Source organism: Mauremys reevesii, linkage group 7 (genome assembly GCF_016161935.1).
Source record: "Mauremys reevesii isolate NIE-2019 linkage group 7, ASM1616193v1, whole genome shotgun sequence".
NCBI lineage: Eukaryota > Metazoa > Chordata > Testudines > Geoemydidae > Mauremys > Mauremys reevesii.
The window spans coordinates 28264124-28292028 of NC_052629.1; the positions used below are offsets into that span (position 1 = coordinate 28264124).

The 27905-nt window shown below is 39.4% G+C and overlaps 1 protein-coding gene across 9 annotated transcripts in view; it reads left to right on the top strand.

Moving 5' to 3' along the window:
* The window catches only part of LOC120368704 (gamma-aminobutyric acid receptor subunit pi-like), an 88872-nt gene that overhangs the window by 54344 nt on the left and 6623 nt on the right, over nucleotides 1-27905 (top strand). For 7 of the 9 annotated variants that reach the window (XM_039481116.1, XM_039481110.1, XM_039481111.1 and 4 more), the window contains 6 exons: nucleotides 4215-4282; nucleotides 5803-6020; nucleotides 8396-8478; nucleotides 12307-12444; nucleotides 25798-25950; nucleotides 26969-27162. In XM_039481116.1, the coding sequence (XP_039337050.1) occupies nucleotides 4215-4282; nucleotides 5803-6020; nucleotides 8396-8478; nucleotides 12307-12444; nucleotides 25798-25950; nucleotides 26969-27162 (854 nt within the window). Of the gene's footprint in view, nucleotides 1-2386; nucleotides 2491-4214; nucleotides 4283-5802; nucleotides 6021-8395; nucleotides 8479-12306; nucleotides 12445-25797; nucleotides 25951-26968; nucleotides 27163-27496; nucleotides 27579-27905 lie in introns of those variants that run through there. The other 2 variants (XM_039481118.1, XM_039481117.1) reach the window with 2 other exon arrangements.

The following is a 27905-nucleotide window of genomic DNA, read 5'->3' on the forward strand; positions in this document are numbered from 1 at the left end:
CTAATTTTCATTTTATATTTTACCCGCATAGTTTATATTCTTTCGGTTGGCATCATTGATCTTCACTTGCCATGATGATGTCAACGTATGGCACCTGCAAACACAGACAGTGCAAGATAGCTTATCCTATTCTGGATGTGTTAGTATACATTTATCCAGAGGGTACCAAAGGGATTACGTTTGAACTGTTTCAGCTAACTCTATGATCATTAACAAATTTATGGTCTTTCACAATATGGTACAAGATTGAAACTAGGGCTGGGAAAACTTAATTATGTCATTAAATAAGAATAAAAGTATATTTTTAAAAAGTATCCTTCATGATTGTGTTACATATAAAAATAATAAATTATTAAAACAAAGCATTACTTTGGGGGATTGGAGGTTTTTAAGAATTGGTTAGATCAGGGGTCGGCAACCTTTCGGAAGTGGTGTGCCAAGTCTACATTTATTCACTCTAATTTAAGGTTTTGCTTGCCAATAATACATTTTAACATTTTTAAAAGGTCTCTTTCTATAAGTCTATAATATATAACTAAACTATTGTTGTATGTAAGTAAATAAGGTTTTTAAAATGTTTAAGAAGCTTCATTTAAAACTAAATTAAAATGCAGAGCCCCCCGGACCAGTGGCCAGGACCTGGGCAGTGTGAGTGCCACTGAAAATCAGCTCGCGTGCCGCCTTCGGCACCTGTGCCATAGGTGCCTACCCCTGGGTTAGATAAACATCTGCCAGGGATGGTCTCAATATACTTACTCCTGCCACAGCAAGGGGGATGGGATAAATAAACTCGAGGCCCCTTCCAACCATACATTTCTATGATATTAAAAGCCTTTCAGGATAGAAGAAGTGCTTTGTATCATAAGGGTTTGATGTACAAAACAGCTGCTAAAAGACAAGTCTTTATTTCCTGTCCTTTTCACCATTGAAGAGGAAGTGATCTGTGCTGTAGATTACAAACTTGTGCATTCAAACCCAGCTATTAACCCATATAGGAATGGATCCTGGAGAAACTCTAGATTGCAAATCATAGCATTTGAGTGAATTTGGATGTTGTGCTAATATTGTTTTTACTATTGCATTTTTAGTGTTTGTAGTTGGGTTTATGAGCGCAGCCCTTTAAGAACAAGATGTGACTGATAGAGTCTGTTTGAGCTGGAGTGTTTGTCCTCACTGCAGTTAGCTCAAGTGATGTACACTTGAATTAACTTCTGTTGAGTTAGCTTGACCACACTGAAAAGCACTTAAACTGTGGAGTGATTGGATCAGCAGCACGGGGTAGCTGTGTCCTACTATATTATTAGCTTAAGTATCAGCATTGCTTGAGTTTCAACCCATGCCCCCTGATGGGCCAGCTAGCTCAAATTTAAATAATCACTTGAGCTAGAGATTTGGGTGTGTGGGTGGGAGTGAGGTTGGGGGAATAATTTAGTTATACATTGAGCTAACACTGCAATTAAGACAAGCCCTTCATGCCAGGTGTGGAAGATTGTAACTGCATTCCCAGAAAACAGAAGATTCTGCCTGTGTAAACTAAACAAACAAACAACCCATATACTAATCATTCCAGAAAATTAGCCTAGTTCTCGAATGTGTAACACTAGCATTTATCGGGACTGGCTGTCTCAGGATGTTGCTAATAAGCTATAAAGCCTTTTACCTGTAGGTCACTCATCTGAATCCTGTTTAGTTCTGTAGGGATTAGATGTTGTTCCATATAATGGAAGTTTGATGACCCCTATGAGATAAGTTTGGTAAGCCTCAGTTCCAGCTCTCACATTACACACAAATTTACTATCCCACTGTTTAACCCTTTCCCAAATCATTACTAAATATAATAAACACAGGTCCTAATGGAACCTTGACACATGTCCATTTTCAGCACAACAAAAGGTTAACTGTGGCAACTTATTTATCTTTTTGAAAATCCAAATTATGTCAAATATATTCATCTTCATCCACTCTTTTGTTGACATTCTCAGAGAACTTTAATAATTTAGAGATGCTTTGCATTAAATTGTAAGCTCTTCAGGACACTGACTTGTGTTTGTATAGTGCCTAGCACAATGGTGCCCCAAACTCATTTGGGGCCTCAAGTGAGAGATCCAGCTGCAGGGAGGGAGCAAAATCACCACACTCATTCTAAATTTGTGAAAGCTGGCAACACTGTTAAATTGTCACACACACACGTTGGGATGCAGGCAGGGATTCAGAAAGCAGAAGAGAGATCAAAAAAGCATGATTCAATCTTGATTTTTTTAAAAAAATCATGATTTGCAAGGTCTGATTCATGATTTTTGAACTTTTGAGGTTGACAGTACTGTGACTGCCATATTGCTCTGTCACATCAATGGTCAGTGTCCGCTAATTTCTGTAGGCACTGTTGCATCCTGGATGGAAAGAGATTGAATTTCATGAAAGTCCAGGTTTTGAAGAAGCAGCAAAGACAACTTGGTTGCCAGATCCCATAACTAGACCTTGCAGATTCTGGTTTGTATAAATTACCATGCAGGGTTTGTTCAATGTTAATAATTAAATCCATTTTCATGACAATTTACAGGAGAAGAGAATGGGAAATGGTATAAACATGAACAATTCTTGTGGCAAATTTTACATAGTAAAAACTTACCCTCTTCCTGGCTTGTCATGAGCTGAAGATGATGGAAGTTAATATAGAAACCAGGAAGATAAGACATCAGTGATGTATCTGAGAACTCTTCAATCAAGTAATTTAGTTCCAAAATTTGCTTGGATCCTCAAAAGTTTAGTTTGAGTAATGGGACAATTACTCCATCCCTAAATATAGTGTACAATGTACAGGGAAACTTAATGTTACACTGACTGACCAGTGTGCTACTTTAAACTGGAGCATTGTATTAAATTTTTTGACAGAATCCCAAGCTAACCGCCGCTGGAGTGTCTTCCAAGAGCATCAATCTTGGCCATGATCATACCCTATTCAACAGAGCTATGTCTCCTCTCACCTCTTCAGCAGAGTTCCAACTCTTCAAAGTACAGGATGCTGGAAAATAGAACCCTGCCATTCCATCCGGATCTTACTCCAAGAAAACATTTACAATTGTACTAACATATATATTGTAACTTTACGTGCTACACAAAAGATTTGATACTCTGTGGGACTGCTTCCGGACCCTATATGTCACTCTGGTAGCATATACGAGATATTAATGCACTGCAAAGAGCTGAAGGAGCATCATAGGGCTACTGTAAACTAGATACATTTGATCTAAACCTTCCCTTATTGCTGGGTGAAATATGCTCAACTTCTCATAATTACTTAAAAAAAAGTTGTGCATATATTCAATGTTGGTTTCCTACTAGATGCTCTCTTTTTTAATCATTATGCACACATTCAGCCAGGACAATTGTGTACTATGCTCTCATGGGAGCGCTTCATCATTCTGAATACTTCAGTTCACAGCTGGTCACCCTCTCTGCACACTATGTAAATCTCGGCTCCTTTGGGGCATCAGAAGCCTAGCCCTACAAACATCACTATGAAACAATGACAATACTGTATCTCTATCTGTTGAACTAATATATTTCTAAGGTGCTTAATCACATTGTTATATAAGGGTTCTTGATGTGCAGGGTCTCACTAAAGCTGTAGTATTTTTAGGGGAAGAATGGAATGACCAACTAGCTTTCTACCATAATTATACACAACTATGCAAATGATTCATTGCTAATGATCAAAAAGCAATTAGTGATGTCAAGATACAGTGACACAGAATAGACAGTAATCTCTTAAATAGACTCTATATAAGATAGCTCATATAGCCCATCTGCAGATTAATCATGTGACAGATCCAGAAGCAACTCCATAGCTGACTAACATCTGAGGAACCAGCTGCTGTAACTGGAAGAATTCATCCCATGGCTGTGCATCTGGAAGCAAAAGGGTGTGATGTGCAGTGGGAATAGTACCCTCAGCGCCTTATTGCATCATGTATTCCCTACAGCTTTCATTGAAATTCAAAACGTATAACATTTTATAAAGCTTTGGAAATAAAGATCTAAAGAACAAAAGTTGTGATCTAAATATATTAAATCATTGTATCATTAAATAATTAAAATATAGATCTAAGTTATTATACTTTTGTAGTCTATTGTAAATGATAAAAACTGAATATTTTAATACAATTACTGATTAATTACAATTAAACAATGTTCTGATTCCAATTTTTTTTCAGACGGTCCTGTCTCAGTAGGAATGAGTATGGATATAGCAAGCATTGATACAATATCAGAAATAAACATGGTATAGTAGCTTTGTAATATTTTTTATCTTATCTAAGTTAATGCCTGTTGTTTTACAGACCCCAGTAGTGTAGTTTTGAGATGGCTTTCCTTCTTGTTCAACCAACACTATGCCTTGGATATTAGGAAATGGAGCTTTATATTTAAAGGACATGAAGTAGTTACCTTATGATAAGATTGTGCCTTCTGTAAGTACAAGTGCAAATCAGGTCCCCCATAGATCAACAGCAGTTAGATGTGTACTTTACACAATATTCTGCCATTCCAATGAATGACATACATAACAGCAGTTATCTCCTGAATGAGACATTTCAGTCCCTGTGCATTTGAGAAAACTAGCCATATATGACCATTAGAAACCAATCTCCTATTTAACCATAGCAGAAATCATACTATTATTCTTACCATGTGTCTCAAACAACCATTCATTCTAGCTGTATTTCATTATAAAAAACCCACAAATGTTGAAAAAAATAAGGAGACAAGTAGAGTATACCTTTTAACTTTATATATTTATTAAAGGTCTAATCCTGCTCCCATTGAAGTAAATGGCAAAACTCTAATTTCAAAAGCAGTTAGTCTGGGTCCAAAGTTAGGATCTTACTATTTTTTTCAATATCAGAATTCAAATTAAATATACCTTTTTAACTAACTTTTTATTGCTGTGTATTATCACTTAACCATTAGAAATTTGAATCTGTCTACAGAAAATAAATATCAATCCTTTCTGTATTACTACATACTTCCTTACATGTATCAGTATGTAAAAAGAGTTAGAAACAATGCAAAGATAATGTAATATAATGGCAAAGGCATTCACTTTGTTAAAATCAAGCATTGATTTTAAAAGTGGCTTAAGAATGGCATGACTGATATACAAAATAAAATGTCATATTTGAATCAGGGCTAAAGGCGAGCTGAGCCTTTGATGAAATGCAAAGTCTTGATGCCTTTGGCATTATTAAGTTACCCTTGTCATTCTGAAGGTGTAAATTGTGCTATTGATTGGTTGAGTTCCCTTGATTTCCAGTTACCCTTTCTTCCTTGACCCTTATACATTTGAATGTGCACAACTATATTAAAATGAATGTCTTTAGTAGTTTACATGAGCAAACAGATGTTTGTAGTATTTACATAAATTACCCTGAAGGTCATAGATTTACAAAGCCAGCTATGTCAGCGGAAAGTTTGGCCAACAATGTTTGCTATTAGAGTCTGTTCAGTCATAAGGGACTAAATCCATTAGAGACAACACTTATTCATTGTCAGCCTCACATCAAATGACAAGAATTCTCAAATGCTGGAAAATTTAATAGCAAGCAAGCTAGTAAAACTGCTTACTTTAATGCCAATAATTAAGAATTAGAATTGCAGAGTCACTGTCTGTTATGAGTGACCCACAGCTCTATTTCCATGTATTGAGGAGAGGAGAAAAAAAGGACAAAATTTCTCTCAAATTACTTATGAAAAACAGAAGAATAATGGTTTATTCTTTGTGGCATTTTCTGTATCTCCTTTCAGGATTACACAGCTACCATATTTCTTAGACAACGATGGACTGATGAACGACTTTGTTTTGAGGGTAATAAGAGTTTAAGTTTAGATGGTCGTCTCGTAGAAATGCTTTGGGTACCAGACACCTTCATAGTAGACTCAAAGAAATCTTTTCTTCATGATATCACTGTTGAAAATCGTCTAATAAGAATATATCCCAATGGAACAGTCCTTTATGCCATACGGTATGTATACTTCATAAGCCATATTTACACATAACTTCTATTTACATTTTAAATTATTCAGATTAGCACAATTTGCTCTTAATCTGGTCCCAGTTTAGAAATTTTTCTGCTTGTAGACATCTACTATATATATATTTTTGCAGTTCTCTATAAATGCAGGTATTGTCTGGCTATACCGAAAGAAGGACAGGAGACATTTGACATGGGTTTAATCAGGCTGCAACTTTATTATTAGATGTCTGGGACTACCTGGCAGATAAAAGTGTACAGTGCAGGTAACATGTTTATTCTATGTAATTACCTAGGGGGCTTTTACCAGCTCCCTCTTTTTTTCCATCCAGGTCAGGAGTCATTAGGGGTCACCAAATGAAATTAATAGGCAGCAGGTTTAAAGCAAACAAAAGGAAGTATTTTTTCCACACAACGCACAGTCAACCTGTGGAACTCCTTGCCAGAGGATGTTGTGAAGACCAAGACTATAACAGGGTTCAAAAAAGAAATAGATAAATTCATGGAGGATAGGTCCATCAATGGCTATTAGCCAGGATGGGCAGGGATGGTGCCCCTAGCCTCTGTTTGCCAGAAGCTGGTAATGGGCGACGGGATGGATCACTTGATGATTACCTGTTCTGTTCATTTCCTCCAGCGAATTGGCCACTATCGGAAGACAGGATATTGAGCTAGATGGACCTTTGGTCTAACCCAGTATGGCCGTTCTTATGTCCCTCCAGCAAATCCATTGCTGGGACCTGACCATACCCCGGGGGGCTTCCACCAGCTCCCCCTCTTTTTCCATCCAGGTCCCTCCAGCAAATCCAATGCCTGGGACCTTACCATCTACCCCCCTCATAGGAGGGTTAAAGTGGGCTATAAGAATGGGGAATTGGCTCCCTGCCTTACCAAGCATAGGAGTCCCCAGCAACCCCCCATTCGTTCCTTTAATGAACATCTCTTTTTACATCCTTTTCCAAGCCCTTTATCCAGTCACTGTATTTCCTTCCCCATGGAGTACCTGCACTGGACATCTGCCACAAGGAGGAGCCAGCAATTAGTTTGGCTGCCTCCCGCCCAAATCCAGTCAGATTCCCAGACATCTCTCACTGCTCTCTTTTATTTCAGCCAAAACAAATGGGCTCTAAAGCTTTAGAGAGAAACCCCATCCTCTCTGAATAATTTGGTGCCCCGCTATGCCCAAATTGCTGAGCCTTTTATGACCCCAAGGGATTTGGCCATCCCCCCGTTAGCATCTGTCGTGCCTTGTCCCCCCACTGCTCCCAGCCAAACCCTGTGTTAATGCATGTCTTGCAACACAGATGTGCATCAAGTCCCTTCTTGTTCTGGGCTATAATTGAACCCCTTTACACATTCCCAAATAGTGTTTTCCAAGGTGTGCCACATCATGTCGGTGACTGCTGACTGGCCTCTATGGTACACAGCAGTGGCATCAGCTTGTCCAATAACATGCTTCTTCTTCCATGTCAATGCAGGTTCACCCCATCGCTGTTGCCAAGCAGCCTGCTCTATGTAAAAGGGAAGCTTCGGGCACAGAGCTGCCCCTTTTAAAACCTGCATTCCCAGGGGATGAGTCAGCAACCATGCTGATCCTTTTGCAGAAGTTTTCATCTCTCTCCGCCAACCATAAAATGCTGTTCCCTTCATTTGGCCAGTCAGTCAAATATTCCTCCTCTTCCCGTCCCCCGCAGCGTAAAGGTGCAGGGCGGTCATTGGTACTAGCCACTTGTAGATATTAATATCAATTCTTTGACATTGCAGGGGCCTTGAACTTTGGCCCCTGCTCAAGGTCCCTCCTGTTCTTTGCCAGTGGTGCACGTAGCTTAGTCTCCTGTGGATTATAGTACTTTGGTCTAATTTCAGTTGATGGAGTTAGTGCAGGGATGGCTCAGTGATGTTGGTGACCTGTGTTATACAGGAGATCAGCCTATATTATCTGATGGTCACTTCTGGCCTCTGATTCTATGAAAATAAAAGCCAATGCAATTAACATATTAACTAATTGATTTCTAAGTAGATCAGCTTGCTTAGATGTAGAGACTAAATTCAGCAATTAACCTTGGGCAACTCCAATCATTGCACATTACAAATGATCACAGGATATGGCCCATTACTATTAGTTGTTGTTATTTTGCTATAGATACTTAGAAAGCAGAGATTTACATAACAAATGCGAGATATTTTATTTATAGTTTGAACCTAAACTCAATTGTTCCTTGTTTACATAAAGCATTAGTTACCTTTTCCTAGGCATATATATTTGCCCACAAATATTAGTTGAAGAAAGTAGGACAACCCATTTCTAATTATAGGACATACAATATTATATATAGTTAATAACCATCTGCTTTTGGTTTTTAAAGGATAACTGCAACTGTTGCATGTAGTATGGATTTGACCAAATACCCTATGGACAAGCAGACATGTACCTTGCAACTGGAAAGCTGTAAGAGACTTCATTACTGCTACTTTTATGTAGTTAGGACAATATTTGTGATCTATTTTAAGGGCTGCTAGATAATGTACAACATTATCAGGGCTAGGATTTACAAAGACTAGTGAGAATTGGGTGACCAACTGCTACTGAATTTCAATGGGATTTGGGTGCCTCTCTATTTTAGGATAATTTGAAAATCCATCCCCAGGACACTGAAACACTAAGGGCTTGTCTTCACTATGGGCTAAATCAGCACTGCTGTGATCAATGCAGTGGTGTTGATTTAGCGGGTCTGGAGAAGATGCGATAAGTCGATGGGAGAGAGTCTCTTTTCAATAAAGCATGGTGTGGACACCGCTGTACATCGAGCTAAGCTATGTCAATTTAAGTTACATAATTTATGTAACCTATCATAATTTAGATTGAATTACCTTCTCAGTTTAGACAAGGTCTAAGAATAAAGAGAAACATAAAAGACTATGAGCCTGATCCTCCATTCCACCACATGCAGAACTCCATAGACTTAGTTCTGCAAGCAGATGATCTTTTTAGTAGAGCTGAGCAAAGGATCTGCAGTCACAATTTCATCAGTTTAGTTGCTTCTTTTTTTCTTTGCTACAGCCATCCTATAGTTCCCACATCAAATTTATCTGTGTGAACTGATCATGAGTAGTTTGTTGCAACTATTCAAGAATTGATATTCCAAACTCAATCTATTTTGATTAGCTAAGATTGGTCACATATGTAACATGCTATTATTTCCATTCCCTGATCAGATGAGTGTAACTCTAGTAATCAGAAGGATGATTTGAAACCTCTGGGGGGTCTTGAATTTCTCAGGGAGAAGTAGCAGATAATCATTCAGGGAATTTTAAATATTTAGGCATACAAGACATCCCTGAAGCATCATTGATAGAAAAAAAAATAGGTTAATATTAAGCTTATTGGCGAGGACAGAGTTCAAATTTAATTTTCTCTCTCACATTAAAGCAAAGTAATTGCATCTACAGTTCTATCAGTAAAGGCTGTGGACAGATCCTTGTGTGACTTCTTTAATGGTCTCCATGCCAGAGCCGTGGGGATGGAGAGAGAGTCATCAATGGAAAGACTAAGTTCTAAATGTTCAGTGCTTTGTATGAAGCAGTGTCCTATCCTACATTAAAATATACCACTTTACCTGTGAGTACTTGCACAAGTGTAATATGTAATATCCACGAGTACTTGACTATGCAAGATTAAAACTAGTTTTCTACCACTATTCATGCAAGTAAAACTCAATTGAACAATTGTTCATTGAAAGTGAACGCAAAAAGGGGCAAGAGCACAATTGAATCAAAGACTTTCAAATTTGAGGAAATACTTGTGGAATTTCTTTGCAGTATTTTCCCATTTTTACCTCTTCTTTTCTGCAAAACAACAGCACACCCCATATTCATTTTGCAAATTATTCTACAGGTAATTTCCATCAAGAAGATGCTGTCAAATTTAATATTATGTTGCCATTTAAGGGTTTTATCCTGCAAGGCTTACTCACACAAGACTCCCACTAAGGTCAGTGGTAGTATTATGGAGGCCACAATCAGAATTACTAGTTAGCAGTGATATTTTTTCTAAAAAAATAAAAAATAAAATAAAAAAGACAGGGAGAGAACATATTGTTATGTCAAAAACAGAATGATGTACTTACATCAACGCCATTGCCTGAGTCGTTCAGCAGTTTCTGTAGTTCCCTCAGGAACTTAAAATGTATTTGACAAGGGAGAAAATAGAGGAATTCCCTGTCTAATTGAAAACTCAGATTTTTAGAATGATTCCATCTGTTCTATTAGACAACCCACAAGTATCTCCTGACTAAAGGGAAAACACGGTAATATAATCTAAACTGCTCCCATGGCATTCTTCTTTAGTTTCTGGAAAAATAGCCAAGAACACAGATTGCAGAATGAAAAAGATTATTAACAGCCTTTAGCAGTGGCAGTCACTTTTTTGTTAAAAGCACTTTAAATTTTTTTTGGGGGGGGGGCGGGGGTGCTACAGTTCAATAGTGTTAGTTTTCCTATTGGATAAGCAACATTGACTTGCAGAAGAATAATATTTTACTTCTCTAGATATTGTTCACTTGTAAATATGGTTGCTGGGTATTATACACATATATAACATTTATAGTATAAAGCAAATATTTGAACTAAAATAAAATGTTAGGAATTTTGGTTAAACTATTATGAATATAAACACTTAAATAACACTACAAGATAATGAATATATGAGGACATTGCAATAGTGGCTTATGTAATGAAACACCTTACCTTCATTTATAATGTTGCTATTTAATTATAAGAGCCGATTGAAAAATGATAACAAAAATATCAACAAGAACAGTTTGGTTTTTTTTGTGGTTAGAAATCAAATACTTTCAACCAGTTTTAATAATTCTACAATGAGAAATTTCTCAGTCACTTATCTCCCAGAAAATCAAGTTTCAATTGACTATGAAATTATTAATTATTATTAATATTACTGCAGCATCTAGAAGCCTCAACCCCAATTGAGGCCTTGTGGTGCTACACACTGTACAGGCACATAGTAAGAGATAGACCTTGCCCCAAAGAGTTTACAATTTCAATCCTTATCGACACTGCAAGTATCCAATCACATTACTATGTTTCCACACAGGCCTCTATCTCACTTGCAAATAGTTATTCATCTTTTAGATCTACCTTTGAACAGTTATTCCCTTTTGGAATTTGCTCTTCAACTTCTGTTCAGTGAAGGTCCTGCACTTATTCTTGAGAATCAGGGAAAAAACATAGACTTTGAGGAGAAAGGAAATCTACTTATGAGATCCTGAAAACCTTTAGGCCTGGAAAAGTTCCTGCAAAGACCTACTCATGTGATTAACTTTATGCATTGTGAGTATCCTATTAACTTTGTTGGGACTACTTACAGTGCATAAAGAACATGAGAAGTCTGCAGGATTGAGGCATTAGTATGGATGTAAAAGTTAGCTCCTCCCACTCAATGTCATTTAAAGAGACAAGAGAATTAAAGAAAAATAATGTGGTTTTGTTCCTATCAGTTTCAAAGCTTTTGTCAATACAAACTTTCTCTAACATGTTGTGATATACGAAACTCATGCCCCTACCCTAAGAATAATGTTAGAGTGGGGAAACAATGTAATATTTCTATGCAAAATGTAATTTGCCTGATACTCATGAAAGCTCCTCCCCTCCCCTGAAGTTCTTTATAAATGGTAATGGATAAGATTCATATTTTGAATATATTTTGATACCAAAATATGCTCTAAATCTGTGAATTGCTCAGATAGAACTATTTGCCTTTCCAAAAAATGGGGACTATTAAAGAAAATAAAAGCCTCCTTTCTGCAGTGTGCTTGCTCACAACTTTCTCAGGCTTCAAGAATTGTTTTTATCCACTGCCAGTTCATAAAGTTAGATGAAACCTGGAATTATGAACATCTGCATTTTTTGAAGTGACTCAAAGCTATTTTGGACATCAGTGTGAACGTCACTTTGCAGTGAACTCAATATTCCCCTCTCCTGTCAGACTTGATGGGCTTTGCCTTTAAATGTCCTATACAACTAATCCTTTTATTTGTCAGTTTACACCAGCTTTTATTTTTCTACACCACCTATAGTATTTCTTTTGAGACCGGGCACTCAGATTAAATTTTCAAATTTTGTCATACAATCGCATTATTTATAATCCAATTTTACTTTTTTTTACAAATGACAAAGGATCATAGACAAACATGTTCTACACAAACTATTTATTATATTTAACAAAAATGTTCATTGGTTGGTTTGTCTATAATTACAGGGGGCTATAATATCAATGATGTACAGTTTTACTGGACCAGAGGAAATGATTCAGTTCGAGGCTTGGAGACACTCCGGTTGGCACAATATACAGTAGAAGATCATTTTACTTCAGTATCTGAAGCAGTCTATGAAACAGGTAGGAACTCCCTTTGAGAACTTTCCTCTTGAAGTTCAGAATGTGGGGATGAAAGTAGAACGGCGTGAAGAAACTAACCAATTTGCCTTTCTTTTAGTATTTGCAAAAATGAAAAATCTCATCCAATTTCATTCATGTAAGCTATATGGCTTGTGTGATATTCTTTAGGGAATTTGTAGCCTCTTAGAAAATGCACTGAACTGTTCAAATGTTTACAGTTATTGGACTTCTGTGGTAACATCTCGGAAAGTCACATACAATTTGAAGAAGCTGATTTCAGGCAAAGTTCTGCTCATGCAGCTCTTAGCTGAAGCTTATGTTGTATGCGATACGGAATACATGGGGGAGAGAAGGAGGAAAAGTGTTTAATGTAACAATGAGGTTGTAACATGAAACATTCACATGACAGGGAATTCTAAAAGATATGCATCTAATTTTTCAAAAGTAACTAGTGATTTTGAGTGCTCATCTTAAGACACCTTAAATAATTTGGCCTCTGAACATCAGATATCTTTCAGGTTTCTTTAACTGGGCAAGCGAAAAATCACTAGTCACTTCTGAAAACATAAACCAATATTTATCCCACAGTGTTAAAGTCTTGTACAACTTACAAGAAATGCAGACTTTGCCACTAGGGCTTGTAAGTTAAACAACAGCTATTTGGTTTTGGCAGTTTCAGTCAAACCTTGATAAGCAGAACCCTGAATAAGCAAAACTGTGAGTTACTCTACCTAAGATATCTAGGGTACTATAATTATCATTTAAGAAGTTCCATAGGACTTCTGCAACTCTGATTCATCATAGAACAAAGCTGTGGAAAATATTTCTTTAGCTATACAGACTTTTTGACTGTATAAGTTATGGTGACTGTTCTGGAGATGCCAAAGGATCTTTCAAAGGGAAGAAGAGCTATCAGACATGCTTTATCCTCCTTGAGTTATTCGTTGACTCTTCTTTGTTCCTGTTTTATGATACATATTTGTGGCAAATTGCCGGCACTATTATGATGGGTCTTGCGCTTTCTTTTCTTTGGGGGGGGGGGGTTTCAGGGCACCATTTCTTGCCCCTAAATTGGAATATTAATTGCCCCACTAGTGTCCTAGAGGAGGGGAGTGGAAAGGGAGGGACTTGGGCCCGCTCTCTACTCCAGGTCCCAGCCCAGGGGCCCTGAGGATAGTGGTGAACCACTTGAACTGACGGTTCCTTCCCCTGGGCTACTTCCCTCTCCTGCCTTTCAGCTTGTTGTGGGGGCTTCCTGCCCTCCCTCTGCACAAGCCAGGTGCCCCTTACCTAGGGTCTAGGACTTCTTAGCCCACTACAGCACTTCTCCAAACTGTCCTCTGCTTCAACACCAATTCTTTCTACTCCAATACCAATCCTTTCTGCTCCTACTCCCTAACTGTCTGATTGAAGCATGAGTTTTTATCATGTGACTGACTGCAGGTGCTCTAATAGGCTTCAGGTGCTCTAATTGGCATCAGGTGCTCTAATTAATCTATAGCAAACTTTCTTCCCCTTACAGGGAATAAGGCTCCCTTCTAACCTTCTCCTGCTGCCCTCTGGCCATGCTGTATCACATATTAAATACTATTTGTCTTATGCACAACCTACCATTCCAACCATAAGGATTTTCTTTATGTAATGACTCCTAATGCACCCATTTACATTGTAATTCCGGACTCTGGCATATGCTTTCCTAACCCTCAGTTGCACACAAATTGCAACTTCTTTCCTCTACTGCACTGTTTGGATTTTATTCTTGAATAACACAGCACAGAAGGAAACACTATGATATAACCTGAAATATTAACTCAGGTTAAAGCATCAAAGTCCTCTAAATGGACATCAAAATAGAGATGAAACACAGAATAGCAGGCTTCATGATCACAAAGAGTCTTGCTACTTATATAACTGGCATCTGTTTCCCTTCCTCCCTTCCACAGCCCCTAGCTAAACCGCATCAGGCTCAGTCAAAGGAGAATAATCCTTTAGTGCTGTTCTGCCCAGAAGCGAAGCAGGACCTGCTCACCATTCCAAAAAAAAGAAATCTGTTTAATACTTACCACCTTCCCCTATCGCACGTAGGGAGGGCCCAAACTGTATCAGAAGCGCAAAATGGATTCCATTGTTTTTCCTCAAATGGAATAAGGGCAGTTTCCCACTTAAGTGAAATGCAGCTAGAGGCACAGTCACATGGACAGACGAGTTCTTTTCCCTTAGTATCTCTTGTGGACCCTTTCCCCCTGGGTTCAGTGTTAGCTATAGAACATTAAACACATTTGCAAAGTCAAAGTCTATTTTACTGTACTTTAACAAATACAGCTTATATTTATTAGAATTTCCCATACCTAATTGTACTTGGGATTCTTCTGTTTAAGAACAGAGCAATATGAAGTGCTATGCAGTACATTTCTAACAGCAAAGCTTATGAAATAATACCATAACCCTCTTAATTCTCTTGTAAACCTTTATGAATATGGTGTTAAATACAGAGGCTGTTCAGTTTTCCTACAATGTTTCATGGAAGCATTGCAATGTATTCTCTATCCTCTATTAAAAAAATTAGAGGCAAAAAGAATGATTGTAGATGCATATATACAGTATTAATAAAAAGAGCATACAGAAACCAAAGGTAATAATTATTTAGCTTTTTACAAACATATATTTGAAAGTATCTTATAAATATTATTTGTGCCTTAAAGGCTTCTGTGAGACTAGGCAAAAAGCAGTGTATAATTCTTCTTACAAATGATAAACTGAGACAGTCATTGGCAAAGCTGAGATTAGAATCTTGCAGTTAAAGAGGAGATCAATCTATAAGCCTGTCACACAAAAAGCTTTCCCCAAGAGAAGGAAAAAGAGTGGCAAAACATGAAGTGTTGGAAAACTATTTGTAAATCAAGCAACAAAAGCAAATTACATAAACCAGTCCAAGAGCACGTTAATAGCATTGCCGTTTACTTTTCATTATTGTCTGAGTAGAGTGTAGCTTAATTTTGGAAATAGGAAAATTCTGAGCTACAGTCACTTACTAGATTTTTGGTCAATCCTTCTTAGCTAAAGTCCCAAATCTGCAAACATGCACATGCTTACCTTTGAGGATGTGAATAGGCTCATTGAGTTCTGTGAGCATCATCATGTGAGTAAAGTGAAGCATGTGTGAAAATGTTTGCCAGATCAGACCTGAAGGGTGGATTTATATTTCTAGCCTTTTTGACATAATCTGGTTTTATTATTCTAATTTAGATAGTATATTATTTTAATTGACTAGAGACATCTCTTACATTCAAGAATAACAAACAAGGGCATAGAAGAGAAAGCTTGTTTGATACCTACTGTACCCATATACCAGCTGTCCTTCCTCATCTAGAAAACACAAGGAATGAAATTGTAAAATGTAAAATTGTTTAAAACTAGAGTAGAGATCGTTGAAGCTGGTGAAGAAATCCAATTCTGCTTTAAAATGTTAAATATAGGTACATTTGAAATTTCACATAAGTACCATGTTCAGCTATCATTAGCTGGTTTGGGTGGGGAGATGTTGAGGGTTAGGACGCACAAGCACGTGTTTAATAAAATATTCACACAGATCTACATCAGTTACGGACTATAGCCGGTTGCACCTACAGAATCGGCCCCGGAGTCTGTACCTGGTCCTGCAATCCTAACATCCAATGCCCCACATATAAACAGGGCAGAAGGCAAAGCTGAAGCATTGGTGGCCACAGGGGAAGCAACAGTTATTAGGTCTCTCCACTGAATGAGTTAGATGTGTGCTCTCTCCCATTGCTCTATGGCTGTTTTCACTTTGACTAACCACTGAAAGAGTGGATGCTCTTGTTGCTCTATTGGAGATACAGGCCCACACCACTGCTGTGAAGAGGATGATGTCTTTCAGCTGGCAGCATAGGGGTCTGGGGTTGCCCATGAGGAGAAAGTCAATGTGGGGAAAGTCAGGCTCTTTTTAACCTGGACCTTAGTGTTTCCACACCATACTGCTTCTTATGATCCAGTAGACTGGCTACTAAAGAAACAACTTCGTAAAAGATCCATGCAGATCTCAACAACAGCACAGTTAAACTAAGTGTGAAAGCATGTTGCAACCATACCTCAGCATAGCCAAAGTACATGTGTAATGATGTGTGGGGGGAAAGTCAAAGGCCTCCACTTTCCATTGTCCATTAACTTAGGGTGGCTTCAACATTGAGTGCTCGACCTGAGATACATAGGGCCTAACTTTACAGATGGGCTGACCACCTACAATTCCAATGGGCTTCAATAGGAAATATAGATGCTGAGCACCTCTGAAAAGCAGGCCCTGCATGTCTCAGACATCCAAAGTGAGTGGACATGTTTGAAAATGTAGGCCACAGTGTATTCAGTATTCTTCTTAAAACAGAACTCCAAAGTAACAATGTCTAGATAAACAGGAGCTGTATTTCTCTACAATTATGTTCTTTGGTTTGGAATGAAAATCATCATTGATTCTTCTTGGGGCAGAGAGGCAGTGCAAAACTTTTGGTAGGTACTATTTAAGGCCAGAGAGGGTCTCTGGGGAACCATGGATAGAGTGGCAGTGGATGGCATAGGCGGAGGGAAGTCTCTGGAATTATTACATGCCTTGCATGGAGAAAGTACAAACACACACACACCCACTGTTAAATGAGAGGTTTGAGAGCAGATCCATGTATTATGCACATCAAATGGACCAGAATCTCTGCATAGGAGATACAGAGCGGTAGTGATTGCTATTCTGGACAATAGCTGGAACAACAGCCATAGAGGAGCTGCATTGCAGTCTCACAACCCAGTAGCCAGGAAGAGGAATGGAGAAACTACTCCTTCTCCAATTTCAATTTCATTTATTCAAGAAGGGTGATCTTCATCCTAAACAGCAATAGCACATTTTGGTCACATACTGCAAGGTATAATTTTCTGTAGTCAGCTATGTTTGAGGCACCCTTTCAAATGTTATTTAACTCTTCTTGTGCCCTCATTTAAGCAAAAAGCAACACCTTATAAGGCACAAGAGGAGAAGCAAGTGATGCACGGCTAAACCATATTAATGCCTTTGTGCAGGATGTACACCATACATCTTAACTGGCACCCAAGGGGTTTGTATACATATTTCATGGGGGAGAGCAGATTGTGCTCTTTGTGCCTGAATGCACACTTCTTTGTGGAATTGCATGGGATAACAAAAGTGCATCTTTAGATAAAGTGCTACCCAGAGCTCTTTATATGAGTAAATTTCACCAGAAAGAATACAGGAAATAGCCATAGGCCAGACGCTCCCCTCCACTTACACTGAGCAGAAATGAGAAAGGGAATGCAGAAAGCTAAAAGCAGCATCCTGCAGAATGGTTCCCTCTACAAGCTCCTCCCACTGCCACTGATTGTTGGGGGCAAAGATGTGGGAGAAGTTGTTCTAGGTGTATGTCCTCATCAGCCAGAAGTATGCACAGTAAGGATTTCAGTTATAGACCAGAACTTTTTTATACAATTGGATATACAGGATGATTATCAACTGCCAAAGAGAAATGTTATAGCTTGAGAAGGAAACCTGTTTATTTAATCTTAGGTATATTTCTCATGTGGTGCAGTGACATTCCGTACTGATAAAACCATGGTTATGATAGTGATGTCTCTTTGAAGAATCAGAATCACTGTTGGAGACTAGCATATGGCTTTGGACTCCAAAAGCCAAATACAGAGACAAATTATAAAATGAGGTAAGCCAGATCTCCTTACACTCAGACTTCCTTAGACTTTACACCTGCTTTACCATTGCACAGATGAGTCTATATTGGTATATGCCACTGAGCCAGAAAAGGCACATGCTATGTTGAGTAAGAACCATTTTTACTTACACCTTCTGCTCCTCACTGTGTATGTTACACCTGTTTTTTTTCATGTAACAATATTAAGAATGTAAGTATATGCAAGGTATCTAAATAAGTATGGGGAATGCAAACAATGTAAGGGAGTCTAAGGCTATGTTTTCACTACAGAGTTAGCTTGAGTGATTCATACTTGAATTACTCCTCTCGAGTTAGCCTGGCTTGAGTGAGAGCCACTGCAAAATAACACTTGATTTGCACAGAGTGATTGCTATCAGCTGACAAATTGTGCTACCTTGAGCTTTAGCTTCTGTCCCCTCTCAGGCCAGACAATTCAAGTTAAAAGTACCACAACTCTCGAGTTATGGGTTTGTGGGTATGGACAGAACTCATGTTAGGGACAACACTCAATAGCTCAAGTTAACTGTGCTGTGAAAACAACACCGCCACTATATCTCATATCTCCTCCTTTCAGTTACACAGGAGAACAGTTTTATTAGATTGCCAAAAACTGTACTTTCCATTATAGAAGATTCTTCTGACCTTTTTTGTAAAGCTGTGTCACTCCATTGTTTCCTTGTATGCAGCAGGTCTTTGAAATTTGGCAGGGAGAAAGCCTTCAGACTAGAAGAGTGCCTTTTCTTGGTGCCATGAAATTCCATGCAGGTTAACTGAGGGTACGTCTACACAGTGAGTGGCAGAGAGTCTCAGAGCCCAGGGTGACAGACTCAGGCTTGTTCTGCAGCACTAAAAATAACCGTGTAGACATGCAGCTCAGGCTGGAGCTTGGGTTCTGAAGCCCAGGGATGGTGTGAGTCTTCAGAGCCTGAGCTCCAGCCTGAGCCACAATTGTCTACCCAGCTATTTTTAGTGCCGCAGCAGAAGCCCAAGACTGTTGACCTGGGTACTGAGGCTTGCTATGTAGACTATTCTGAGTTATAAACTGTTTTAAAACTCTCCACTTTCCCTTTTTTTAAAAAAAACAGAATTTGTGTTTAGCTTTTTCCTTTTAAAAAAAACTTAGGAAATTGCATGCAAAACATTGCTTAGAAGAATGTTATATAGGTTGCAAAATCAAGTTAGAAAACGCCAAATTTACAGTTGCCTGTACAACTGTAATGCTTTATGTTACAGTCTGTCATTACATAATCACACAGCATTTTCCCCCAGCACCTTTGCCTCGTTTAATGCACAACATGGATGAAGAGAGGGGCAGAATTAGTGTTCAGGGACGGCTCCAGGCACCAGCGGAGCAAGCTCGTGCTTGGGGCGGCAGATTCTACGGGGAGGCATTCCACCCAATGCTAGGGTGGCACAGCAGGTATTTTTATTTTTGGTTCCCCGATCCGGCTGCCCTGTAGGGCGTGGAGGAGGGGAGCACCCTGCAGCAAACTCGGCAGGGCAGCCCGCGTCCTTCCCTCCCAGCCAACCAGAGCGGCGCAGAGCACTCCCAGCAGACAGCACGGCGGTCGGGGCCGCGGGGCGGTCAGGGCTGCGGGGTGAGCGCCCCACTGAAGTCCTGGCCGCCCCACTTCTCTCTCTCCCCCTGCTCCCTCCTTCTCCCCCGCACTAGACTGGGTGTGCACTCTGCAGCACAGGGAGTCCCCCTGCACCCTGGCTCCGGCCACCCTGTAGGGTTTTTTTGTTTTGTTTTTTTCCCCTGCTTTGCCGGCCGCGCCGTTCCTCCCCCTACACACACACACTTTGCCGCTCCAGCCGCGCCTTTTTTGGAGGGGGGGGTTGTTTCCTCCCCCGCCGCTTTGCCGCTCTGGCTGCGCCCTCCCCCGCTTTTCTTTGGCTTGGGGCGGCAAAAAAGCCAGAGCCGGCCCTGTTAGTGTTTTACAGTTTCCTGTGCATTTGACATTTTTAAACTTTTGAATGCTTGACTTCGGCCTGATCTACACTTGAAAATTTTACTGGAATAACTCTTTTGGTTAAGGAAGTGTTTTTTAAAGATATGTAGTTATGTTGGCAAAAACCCTAGTATAAGTGCAGTTATATTGGTGTAAAGGAGATTTATGTCAGTATAATTTTCTTTTCCCTGTGAGAATAGCTACTACCTGTATAAATCTCCAATGGTACTATATAACTGACCTCAGTAAGGAGGCTGAACTCTCAACTATCCCGGCATAGTTAAAGCCGGGATAGTTTCTAATGTAGCCAAGCTCTTTGTAACCTTAATAACTTTCTTTAGACTAGTTTTATGTATGTAATTTTAAAAATATTGTAAACATTTAAATGTAAGCAGCCATATTCTAGTCTGGTAGCAATAAGACAGACCTATGTGTGCATTCGTAGGCTGTGGTTGCACTTCATGCTGTTAAAAAGTCCTCTCAACCTCATACTTCACAATGCACCTGAGGGATGCACAAATAGCCTATTAATGCAGATATTGCTGTTGTGGCTTACCGCTAAAGTGCATCCATATTTATAAAGCATAGTCATGACTCATGGCACACCATATTAGAAACAAGCATGTAACTTCACTTAGTTAAATAAAAATAGTTCAAGCCAACTGACTATAGTGAATACCTGAATTTCACCCTCACAGAGTTTGGAAAAATTTGAATTTTTAAAAAAGTTACAGATCATCATTTTGTAACCTTCAAAATAAAGTATGTACTGAACATTAATTGTAGATCCAGTTATGTTAATAAAAATCAGATTGTTTCTTTATTTTCATGCATTATAGCCTAGCGGGAACATAAGGTAAAAGCAAATTCACATCCTGAACTTTAATTGCACAGACATACAAAAGCTCACTTAGGAATCTGGGACTATGAAGGACCAAATTCAGACTTAGCATAAGGGTGTGTAATTCCACTACTTATGCCAAGTCTTCATTTGGCTCCAAGGTTCAGATCCTTGTGCAAGTCATAGAAACATAGGACTGGAAGGGACCGCAAGAGCTCTTCTAGTACAGTCCCCTGCACTCAGTGCAGGACTAAGTATTATCTAGACCAACCCTGACAGGTGTTTGTCTAACCTGCTCTTAAAAATCTCCAATGATGGAGATTCCACAACCTCCCTAGGCAATTTATTCCAGTGTTTAACCTCCCTGACAGTTAGGAAGTTTTTCCTAATGCCTTTGCTGCAATTTTAGCCCATTACCTCTTGTCCTATTCTCAGAGGTTAAACAGAACAATTTTTCTCCCTCCTGGTAACAACCTTTTATATACTTCAAAACTGTTATGTCCCCCTCATTCTTCTCTTCTCCAGATTAGACAAATCCAATTTTTTCAATGTTCCTTCACAGGTCATGTTTTCTAGATCTTTAATAATTTTTGTTGCTCTTCTCTGTACTTTCTCCAATTTGCCCACATCTTTCCTGAAATGTGGCACCCAGAATGAGACACAATATTCCAGTTGAGGCCTAATCAGCGCAGAGTAGAGCTAAGGAATTATTTCATGTCTTGCTTACAACACTCCTGCTAATACATCCCAGAATGATGTTTGCTTTTTTTTGCAACAGTGTTACACTGCTGACTCATATTTAAATTGTGATCCATTATAACCCCCAGATCCCTTTCCACAGTACTCCTTCGTAGGCAGTCATTTCCCATTTTGTATGCATGCAACTGATTGTTCCTTCCTAAGTGGAATAGTATGCATTTCATCATATTTACTTCAGACCATTTCTCCAGTTTGTCCAGATCATTCTGAATTTTAATTCTATCCTCCAAAGCACTTGCAACTCCTCCCATCTTGGGAGGTTTATAAGTGTACTTTGTATGCCATTGTCTAAATCATTGATGAAGATATTGAACAGAATTGGACACAGAACTGATCTCTGTGGGCCCCCTCTTGATATATGCCCTTCCATCTTGACCATGAACCACTGATAACTACTCTCTGGGAATGGTTTTCCAACCAGTTATGAACCCACCTTATAGTAGCTCCATCTAGGTTGTATTTCCCTAGTTTGTTTATGACAAGGTCATATGAGACAGTATCAAAAGCCTTACTAAAGTCAAGATATACCAGATCTTCTGCTCCACGTCTCCATCCACAAGACTTGTTACTCTGTCAAAAAAAGTTATTAGTTTGGTTAGACATGATTTATTCTTGACAAATACATGCTGACTGTTATTTATCACCCTATTATCTTCTAGACGTCTGGAAATGGATGGCTTAATTATTTGCTCCATTATCTTTTTAGGTACTGAAGTTCAGCTGACTAGTCTGTAATTCCTTGGGTTGTCCTTATTCCCCTTTTTATAGATTGGCACTATATGTACCCTTTTCCAGCCCCCTGGAATTTTACCCATCTTCCATGACTTTTCAAAATAATCGCTAATGGCTCAGATCTCTCCTCAGTCTCATAGACTCAGACTTAAGGTCAGAAAGGACCATTATGGTCATCTAGTCTGACCTCCTGCTCAATGCAGGCCACAGAATCTAACCAACCCACTCCTGTAACAAACCTCTAACCTATGTCTGAGTTATTGAGTCCTCAAATCATGGTTTAAAGACCTCAAAGTGCAGAGAATCCTCCAGCAAGTGACCCATGCCCCACGCTGCAGAGGAAGGCGAAAAACCTCCAGGGCTTCTGCCAATCTTTCCTGGAGGAAAATTCCTTCCCAACCCCAAATATGGCGATCAGTTAAACCCTGAGCATGTGGGCAAGACTCACCAGCCAGCACCCAGAAAAGAATTCTTTGTAGTAACTCAGATCCCACCCCATCTAACATCCCATCACAGACCATTGGGCATATTTACCTCCTAATAATCAAAGATCAATTAATTGCCAAAATTAGGCTATCCCATCATATCATCCCCTCCATGAACTTATCAAGCTTAGTCTTGAAGCCAGATATGTCTTTTGCCCCCACTACTCCCCTTGGAAGGCTGTTCCAGAACTTCACTCCTCTAATGGTTAGAAACCTTCATCTAATTTCAAGTCTAAACTTCCTAGTGTCCAGTTTATATCCATTTGTTCTTGTGTCCACATTGGTACTAAGCTTAAATAATTCCTCTCCCTCCCTAATATTTATCCCTCTGATATATTTATAAAGAGCAATCATATCCCCCCTCAACCTTCTTTTGGTTAGGCTAAACAAGCCAAGCTCTTTGAGTCTCCTTTCATAAGACAGGTTTTCCATTCTTCGGATCATCCTAGTAGCCCTTCTCTGTACCTGTTCCAGTTTGAATTCATCCTTCTTAAATATGAGAGACCAGAACTACACACAGTATTCCAGATGAGGTCTCACCAGTGACTTGTATAACAGTACTAACACATTCTTATCTCTACTGGAAATACCTCGCCTGATGCATCCTATAATCGCATTAGCTTTTTTAACGGCCATATTACATTGGCGGCTCATAGTCATCTTGTGATCAACCTATACTCCAAGGTCCTTCTCCTCCTCTGTTACTTCCAACTGATGTGTTCCCAATTTATAATCAAAATTCTTGTTATTAATCCCTAAATGCATGACCTTGCACTTTTCACTATTAAATTTCATCCTATTACTATTACTCCAGTTTACAAGGTCATCCAGATATTCTTGTATGATATCCTGGTCCTTCTCTGTGTTAGCAATACCTCTCAGCTTTGAGTCACCTGCAAATTTTATTAGCACATTCCTGCTTTTTGTGCCAAGGTCAGTAATAAAAAGATTATACAAGATTGATCCCAAAACCAATCCCTGAGGAACTCCACTAGTAACCTCCTTCCAGCCTGACAGTTCACCTTTCAGTATGACCCGTTTAACCAGTTCCTTATCCACCTTTCAATTTTCATATTGATTCCCATCTTTTCCAATTTAACTAATAATTCCCCTTGTGGAACCGTATCAATGCCTTACTGAAATCGAGGTAAATTAGATCCACTGCATTTCCTTTGTCTAAAAAATCTGTTACCTTCTCAAAGAAGGAGATCAGATTGGTTTGGCACGATCTACCTTTTATAAAACCATGTTGTATTTTGTCCCAATTACCATTGACCTCAATGTGCTTAACTACTTTCTCCTTCAAAAATTTTTCCCAGACCTTGCATACTACAGATATCAAACTGACAGGCCCATAATTACTCGGATCACCTTTTTTTCCCTTTCTTAAAGATAGGAACTATGTTAGCAATTCTCCAGTCGTACGGTACAGCCCTTGAGTTTACAGATTCATTAAAAATTCTTGCAGTCCCAGAAAATTAAAAGGCTCTCCTCCCTATCAACTGAGGAGGGGTGACTACAGGTCAATCAGGTTCAGCTGAGAAGGGGTTACCTGGGGTCAATTAGGATCAGCTGATTCCAACTAAGGGCTGCCTGAGACCTTTTAAAACCCTCCCCTGTTTGGGGAGAGAGAGAGAAAGAGAGTCACGCTGCCAGTAGGCTAGAAGCAGCAAGACTCACCAGGAGGGGAGGCTGTATTCCTTCCGATAAGGGAGAAAAACAAGCCCAAAAGACTGGCTGAGAGAAGGAACGGACTGCCCCTGTGCAGCCAAGAAGGACTGTTTTTACCTAAGTCCATCTCAGCAAGGCCAAAAACAGCTAAGGCTGGTGAGACCGAGAAGGTGCCTTGCCACACTACATTTAAATATGTTTCCAAAAGTCAGATTCTTAAGGTTTCCTTGTGATAAAGTAGATTGATTTAGTCAGAGGTGAAAGTAAGCCGAAACGACGTACCGGCTGCGCTGGACTGGACCGGCTTCTCTGGCGGTGATTTAAAGGCCGTTGTGGGGAGCCCGGGGCCCCTTAAATCATTGCCAGAGCTCTGCCGCTGCTACCCCGCAGCAGCCAGAGCCCGGGCCCTTTAAATCACTGTCGGAGCCCTGCCACCTTGGGGTAGGAGCGGCAGGGCTCCCCCGGTGATTTAAAGGGCCCGGAGCTCCATGGCAGCTGGAGCCCCAGGCCCTTTAATTCGCCCCTGATCCCCGGGGCTCCCAGCTGCCTCTGCAGCTGGCAGCTGTGGGGGGATTTAAAGGCCCTGAGGCTCCCAGCCACAGCCGGAGCCCCAGGGTCTTTAAATCTTGAAAGGCCCTGCCCCTTCTAGTTGAGGCCACACCTCTTCTGGTTGAGGCCCTGCCCCCACTCAGGACTCCAGCGTACTGGTAAATCCTTTAAGTTACTTTCACCCCTGGATTTAGTTAATTGGTTTCCTCATAGATTAGGAGTTTTGTTCCGTCCTCTTACTCCACTTACCCCAATTTAATACCTAGCACAAAACCTATTTGCTCAGGTTTAGTGTATAGAATGGGTGAATCTCACATATATTGAGTATAGGTTTACTTTAAGAAAGGCTCTCCTCTCTATACTGGAATTTTAGCAAAACAAAATTGACAAGAATTACAATATTTGTTTACCAATTTGGACCCAATTAGAGCTTTTACTTCCAAAGTATCAGAAATGGAAAGTTAACAGATTTGTTGGGAAGTGTGCAAGACAAACTTAGAAAAAAACATTTTTAATGTCTAAAATTTGACATTTACAAGAAATTGTGGTAAGTGGCACCATCTAACATTACCTTATACCGAGTAATTGTTTGTTTCCAAGGTTGTTTGTTCCTCTTTTCACAGGACGCTATCCAAAGTTAATATTCCATTTTGAGCTCAAGAGGAACATCTTGTATTTCATACTAGAGACATATGTACCATCCATCTTGCTAGTTGTACTCTCCTGGGTATCATTCTGGATAAGCCAATCATCAGTTCCAGCCAGAATCTGCATAGGTGAGTAACTGAAAAAAACAAAACAGAGGCTGAAACAATAAAAGGTGTTCTTTGTTGCACGGTACATAGCATTCATTTCTAGAAGTTGCGAAGACTTCTGTATTTTATGCAATTACTTCTTCGGTTTGCCATACATCATGTAGATTCCCCTTGGATTTTTATTTCTGTGTATTATCTAACAAGGAAAATGTCCTGGGAAGCCATAGGGAGTCTAGATGGCAGAGAAGCACAAAGAACATTCAGTCATTCCTTAACTCACTTCAAAGCATTCAAGTACAACGTGTTGCACACAAGAAAGAATTATGAGGTATTTGTGAGGATGAACAATACATACTAATTAACACAAGAATAAAGGAAGAGAAAGTACTGTAAGAGATTAAAATAACTCATTTTAAATGAGAGAGAGAGAGATGTGGAGTTGGGAAGAAGAAGAAACAGCTGCCACAAGACTGAAATGTTCCGAGCAGAGAAGAAATAATTACAAAATATATAGCTTCATGCTTCTGGATTTGTAAGAAGGAAAGGTGTCCATACAGAGTGAACACAGTTGAATAGAGTAGTGTTGGCACTGTGTGTGTAAATTCATAGAAATGCTCACTGTACCTACTTTCATGTGAATGCTATGCAGCAGAGATGCAAGATAATTACATTGTGGTTATAAAAAAATCATTGTGAACCATCTTTGTAGTCAGGGAATATCCAGACCATTTGCATAGTACCGTAATAATCACAAGTGTACAGCATGAGTCATTTAAGTTCCTCTCATTTTAGTTTACAGACTCTCTGAATTATTAACCTTGTTCTCTTTTTTTTTTAAAAGAAGTGGATTCAAAATCTTTAAATATATTTAAAAGTCTTATTTCCAGAACATCCAGCAGTAAATGTGGAAATGTGGTTGCACACACTGAACAGCTCACATTAACCATAAAGCTCAGAAAACACATTTGCAGCTATTCCAAATGCTGCATAGAATGCCATAACACACACCACTTTTTACCTCATTCCTTGTGTTCCGCAGGTGTCACAACAGTGCTTACCATGACAACTCTCATGATGGGAGCCAGGACTTCACTTCCTAATGCTAATTGCTTCATAAAGGCAATTGATGTATACCTTGGTATTTGTTTTAGTTTCATCTTTGGGGCTTTGTTGGAGTATGCTGTGGCTCATTTCTGCACTCTTCATCGTTCCAATTTGAGGGTACTCACAAAGGTATTTAAATTTTTAAATATTTGATTAGAACGAATACCTAGGGAACTCCTTGTCAGGAGAGTACATTACCTGCATTAGCATTAATGGGAATTGTACAGAAATTTAATGGAAATGTTTCTTACAATAAGGACACTAAAAGGCACTATGGGTCTGACAAAAACTAGGGAATTAAGCACCCTTGAACTCCAACTCTGAATTTTGCAGCTCAGGCCCTCTTTACTAGAGGACACTTTATGTCTCTCAATTATATCCACACAACCCAATGACAGTAACAAAGAATAGTTCATGAATCACTGAAGTCTTTGGCACTATTCTTGTGGCATTTATGTTGCAGCTATATGTAGGAGAAGGCATGGAATTGTCTATCCCAGGAGGAGGACAGGCAAAGTTTGGGGCTGTTCCATGCACACAAGGGGGTAAGCAATCTGCCATATCCATTAAGAAGGAGAAAATTACTTCCCCGGATGAATACTCCTTGCTCTGCAGAGCGTCATGGAGTGAGTGGGGCAAGGCCCTAGCTCTGACTCCGCCTTACCCCATTTTAAATGCAGGGACTGCTACTTCAGGAGGCCCTTACATAACTACATAAGAGTTTGGCAATCATCTGAGCTGTCTGTACAAAGGCCACTCGCAATCTGACTCTTGCCATGACCAAAACTCTCAGTTTAGATGCAACTGAGGGCAGCATATTTGGGTCAGAACCATTTACTAACATTTCCTCTAACAGCTTAGGAAATAATTTT